The sequence below is a fragment of the Papio anubis genome, chromosome 1 (assembly GCF_008728515.1).
Source record: "Papio anubis isolate 15944 chromosome 1, Panubis1.0, whole genome shotgun sequence".
Lineage (NCBI taxonomy): Eukaryota > Metazoa > Chordata > Mammalia > Primates > Cercopithecidae > Papio > Papio anubis.
The window spans coordinates 58,295,839-58,301,838 of record NC_044976.1 but is presented as its reverse complement, the minus strand read 5'-3'; the positions used below and the strand labels follow the sequence as shown (position 1 = coordinate 58,301,838).

Here is a 6,000-nt window from a genome sequence, read left to right as displayed (position 1 = left end):
CAGGAACAGGCCCTCTGACCTACTGCTGGCGGGAGTGTGAATTAATACACTCTTTTCCTGTTTTTCTTTTCCTCTTTTCATGTGTTTGTTCTGTTGGTTATTAAATTTAAGAACGTAGATTAAGTGGAATCTCTGTCAACTTTATATCTCTTGGTAGCCATGGTTCAATAGTTCAATCTCTTCTCCCACTAATCCTTTACTTCTTCCTCTTTACTGTAAACATTTATTTTGTTCCACACTTTTTAAAATGCTTATGCTACATTTGGAATTTTTATTCCTAGCATTACATTTCCTGTCCCTTATTACTTTTGTTTGTTTGACTTTTAAAGATTCTGTTTCATTTCTTTTCTTTTTCTATTTTCATTTCTGATTTTAAGACTGTTTTTGCCTTTCAAAGCATCTTATTTTTATCTCCTTTTGTTTTATTCTGTTGAGGTTTTTTTTTTTTATTCGTGGTTCATTTAATGATATGCAATTGAAAAGTGTGCCCTACCTTATAAAATCTTCTCAGAAGCCCTCTGGGTCATTTAATCTTTCTAAAGCAATGGATAAAATGACTGACAAGGTGCTTGTAAGAATTGTTAGACATCACCATTCTCATCCCAGGGCTCCTACTCCATCTTTAAACAGTTGATAATATCATACAAGTTGTTGATCTAGTTCTGTTTAACTAGAAATATGCAATGGCAGAGAGTTGGTAGAGATAAAATTCTTAAGAAGTTTATTTCAGTAAATAGTAATGGAGTTCTGAATCCCTCCCAAGTACAAGCTGAGATTCTAGGCTGTATACTTTGCTAGTTAGACGTCATTTAACTTAACCTGATATTTTTCAGCTCTACCAAAAACATCCTTATTTAATGTTCTAAATTAGTCAAGAAATCCTTCTTGTCAGGCCTAAGAAGTTCATCCAGGAATTCAGCAAGTGTACATTTAAAAAAATGCTTAACGTGGGTGGTTCCATTACTGCCATTTCATAGAAGCAAAGATGCTTACTTTAGGAGCAAACTGACTTGAGATTGAATCTCAGCTCTGCTTTTCCTAGCAAGACAGGAAATCCTGTGTAGGAGATAAAGATTGATGGAGGACTCTGGGCCAAAAGAATACAAGGACTGAGTTCAGGACTGAACCCATTGTATTTGCCTAGATGGGGACTGTTGGGTACAGGACTCTGAGAGGAACATGGTGGAGCGTAAGTGCAAAAGCATCTGGATTGTGGAGAAGAGGCCACAAACATCTAAGGGAAATGAAGTCCTTTGGATTGTTACCACTGCCTGCAGCTACACACAACCCAGGCAGACAAAAGGCAAGGTCTACCTGGGACCCTTTGTCGAACAGGTAGATTAGGAAGGATTTTGATTCGTGACTGTACACTGTCCTCCAACCTATATTTGCAGATATTTACACGCTTGTGCATATTCATGAACATACACACCCCCATTCTCTCTCTCTCTCCCACCCCAACTCTCTCACTCTCACTCATTCTTACTTTCACTCTGTCACTCCCACTAAACTTTGTCACGCAGGTTTTCCCTCTTGAAAGAGGAGAAAAATTATTACTACTGTAGGGTGGTTGTGAGATTAATGAGATAAAATATGAAAGGTGATTAGCAGTGGCTGCCTGTGACCATGAGTGCCTTCTTCCCACACACCAGTGGGTTCCTGTCCCCTTTGCCACCGTAAGAATGCATCCACGGCCCTTTGCACACAGAGCTCTTTCATTCCTCGGAGACTCGCCGGGTGGCTGTGCGCCTGGAACCAGAAAACAAAGTGCCTTTCACATTGCTGCTCTCATTCTTCCTCACAGAACCTTAAGAGGGAGGAATAATTTTCTCCCTTTTATAGCTAGGGAGCTGAGCTGAGGCTCAAAAAATAAAGCAACTTCCCCAAGAGCCCAAAACGATTGAACTGTACACCCCAGATTGCCACCTAACTCCAGAGCTTGAGGACTTTCCTCCATGCTTGGCCCCTGCCCTATAATGCACCTTCTATTATCTAGCATATGTTTCTATAATCTATGCCCAGTCTAGGAAGGGGGCATTCTCATTCGATTAAACAGATAGTTACGATTTACTAGGAAGTCCAGACTGAAGAAGTCTCAGCCTTCTTAAGTGGCTGAGACATGATTAGTGTTCAGAAGAGAATGCAGATGTGCTGAATTCTCTCTGTTCACTACACTCTAGGATGCTTGGGGTTAGAAATCTTGTTTACTACGTCTATATATTGAGGCAGGTTTTCACTCTGTCACCCAGGTTGGAGTGCAGTGGCACGATTATGGCTCACTGCAGGCTCAACCTCTCAGGCTCAAGTGACCTTCCCACCTCAGCCTCCTGAGTAGCTGGGACCACAGGCGTGTACAATCATACCCAGCTAATTTTTCATTTTTTTGTAAAGACAGGGTCTCACTGTGTTACCCAGACTGGTCTCGGACTCCTGGGCTCAAACAATCTGCCTACCTCGGCCCCCCAAAGTGTTGGGATTATAGGCATGAGCCACTCCACATGGCCAGAACTTATTTATTTTATTACAGTTTTATCCTCATGCCTTTGCCCTAGGGACACATGATAGATGCTCACTCAATTCATGTTGGTTGAATACATAAATAGATATTTTATAAAGAAACATTCACATTCTGAAGTGAATTGAATCTGAGCCTTGTTGAGAGGAGGAGAAAAGGAAATAAAATTATTCCTGTGAGATCAATGTACTCTCTCTCTCTCTCTCTCACACACACACAGACACACACACACTTCTCTCAATATGAGCCCCTCCAGCTACACACATCCGCCATCTCTGAACACATGGATATGTGCATATTCAACTGTTACTATTTAACTATTTTTCAGTTTGTGAAGAAATATGGGAACCTTTTTAGCTTGGAGCTTGGTGACATATCTGCAGTTCTTATTACTGGCTTGCCCTTAATCAAAGAAGCCCTTATCCACATGGACCAAAACTTTGGGAACCGCCCCATGACCCCTATGCGAGAACGTACCTTTAAGAAAAATGGTAAGTTTCTTGGCCAATGAAAGGTGAGTGCTTGATGTTGATAGTCCTATAGTCTGCTAAAGGCACCTTGGTGGCTATAATTTTACAACACTCCTAGAAACCAGCCCCACAGTAAACTTCCTGCCACTAAAGGAAGCTGGGTATTCACATTTCCTGACTGAAGTCACTCCCTCAGAAGATTTGATAAGATCATCCCTCACTGGGATTTGGGAGAAGCCACATGCCCTGCCCAAACTTACTGTGGATGCTTTTCTAATGAAGTAACCACATTACCCATTTATAGCAGAGGAACGTGTTCTCTCTGTTTTCCTCTTCCAACCCTCTCCCCTTAGGAAAATGGATGTGGATCTTCCTCATTCTGTTGCTGCTTCTTCCTGTCTCTAGTTCTTTATTCTCTTTCATTAAGGTTGTGCCACACAGAGGATCTTGAGCCTTCTGGTCTATGATAGAACAGATTGGCATGAACACTTAAAATTACCGTTAAATATATGGAAACATTTAAAAATTGAAATGACAATCTCAAATCTATTACTCTATCAAAGCACCACTTTTAGGTGCTTCTCAATTCTTTGAAATAGGTCCTCAATTAATTCTATATCCGTTCACTGTATTATCTGCCTTGTGAAGCACAGTACTAGGCATGAGTGATGTAACAGTGAGAAGAATAGATAAAATCCATATCCTATGTAGTTTATATTCTATGCAGAGAGAAAAAATAGCATCAATTAACTATAATAGTTAGAAGTCTACAGTGTTTTGAAGTCGAGTGCAGGATGTACTTATTAATGCAGTCCTGGGATGCAGAAAAAGTAAGTAAATATTCATTTAATAAACCGGTGAAACAATCTGGCAGACAGAAAAGAATATGAAAAGTCCCTGACATGAAAAGGACAGGGAACTTGAGAAATGAAAGGTGGCCAATATGACAAGGATGGGGATTAAAAGGAGATAATTAAAGGGAGATGAAACTACTGAGCTTGGCCAGGAATAGTTCGTGCAAGTTCCTGTTAAGGATATTAGTTTTTATCCTAACATGAATGGAAGCTCTTGAATGGCTTTAAGTAGAGAAGGGAACTATACTTACACTGTACATTTTTAGGTTTTATTTAGGCTGCTATTCAGAGAATAGAAGAAAAGGAGCAAGAGACTTTTGTAGCATTTTAGGTTACAGACAGTGGTAGCTCAGGCTAGGGAGGTCCAATAACAGTAGGGAAATAACAGTAGGTTACACCAAGATAACAGCAGGGAAGACCTGGATTTGAGATATCCAGGAAGTATACCTCTTAAGACCTGATGACATAGGTGCAGGGAGAAGGAGGTGTTGAGGTGACACTCAGATGGGTATATGATGGAGAAAAGGAACACTTAGTACAAGGTATTTGGTTTAGTTGGGCATGGGTGAAAAGTCATATGGAGAAAATTGTGAGTTCAGTCATGGATATGCTGAATTCAAAATGCCTTTAAATCAGCGAAGTCAAGCAGGCAGTGTTGTATATAAGATTCTGGAGCTCAGGGACAGAAATAGATGGTCACTATCAATAGATGTTATTTAAAATTTTAGGAGTTGATAAGATTTACCAGAAATAGAGTATAGGGTGAGAAAAAGAAGTTTTAGATGAAGAAGTTCCTGAAGAACTCCACCATTTCAAGATCTAATGGAATATGAACCAGCAAAAGACATAGGAAATTGCTGGTAGAGAATTAGGAAGAAAATCTGGAGACAATGGTATTCTGAGCACCACTGGAAGGCAGTATTTCAAGAAAGAAGCATCTACTGCAGCTGCAAGTAAGACGAGGTCAAAAGGTATCCCTGCATATGACAACGAGGCAGACCAATTCAGTGAGTGAGAAGGCCATAGTCAGATATTAAAAGGTGTTGAGGAGTGCTCTGGAATTGAAATTGAAAGGAATGTGGCATTACCTGTGTTATAAAACAAATGATGGTCTGTTAAGCCCACCAAAATTTTTTTTCTTTGCTTGTACTCTTCTTTCTGCATGGAACATTCACTCCTCCTTGCTCTCTTGATTCCTTACGTCATCTTTTAATGTCCGGGTTAGATAGGACCTCTCCTATAAAGCCTTTCTTAGCCTCTTTAAGAGTATAGATACCGTCTTATCCCTTAGTGCATTCCTAGTCTTTAGCATAACATAAATACTTCACTTATGTAACTAATAATCAAAGCATGGGATTTGGAATCAGGCAGACCTGAAATTGAACATCTGTTTAGTTGCTTACTTACTGTGAGACCTTGTAAAGTGTATTTTATCCTTTATCCCTTGTTCCTCAGTTTTTTCATGAGCAAAATGAGTGGGTGAGGAGTGGTAATAATTGTACCTATCCCAAAGAGTTTCTATGAGTACTAAATTATGTAATGCACAACAAAATACATATTAAAGTGCCTGACATTGCAAGCAATCAGTAAATATTGGCCATTTTATCCATTGCTTTGGGATTATTTCTCTGGGCAGTTTTCAAGTGCCTTAATGATCTTCTCCTGTCCTTCATCTGGTACACATCCCCGTATCATTTGCGGGATATTCACATTATGGAATCAGAATACTGTAATGTTGACTTTCTTTTTCCCAGGATTGATTATGTCAAGTGGCCAGATATGGAAGGAGCAAAGACGGTTCACTCTGACAGCACTAAGGAACTTTGGTTTAGGAAAGAAGAGCTTAGAGGAACGCATTCAGGAGGAGGCCCAACACCTCACTGAAGCAATAAAAGAGGAGAACGGTGAGCATTGCATATGACAAATGTGAGAGACTGTGGCCCATTTGTTCATTGGACAGATACTTACTAAGTGAGTAAGTACTTGTTCTATGCCCAGCAGTGTGCTAGGAATGGAAGATAGAACAGTGAACAACTTAACCACGACTCTGTCCTCAAAGAGTTTTAGAAGTAAATACGCAAAGATGGGCACTAGACACATTACTGAATTTAAGCCCTGGTCCACAGTTTGACTTCCCTGGAGTTGACTGAATACTAGTTGT

At 40.0% G+C, this 6,000-nt stretch overlaps 1 protein-coding gene across 3 annotated transcripts in view; it reads left to right on the top strand.

Annotated features, from left to right (window-relative positions):
* Positions 1-2,520: 2,520 nt before the first annotated feature.
* The window catches only part of LOC116276324 (cytochrome P450 2J2), a 42,631-nt gene continuing 39,151 nt past the window's right edge, over positions 2,521-6,000 (top strand). For all 3 annotated transcript variants that reach the window (XM_031669355.1, XM_031669360.1, XM_031669352.1), the window contains exons 1-2: positions 2,521-3,006; positions 5,594-5,743. In XM_031669355.1, the coding sequence (XP_031525215.1) occupies positions 2,700-3,006; positions 5,594-5,743 (457 nt within the window). In that variant the 5' untranslated portion in view covers positions 2,521-2,699. The remainder of the gene's footprint in view (positions 3,007-5,593; positions 5,744-6,000) is intronic.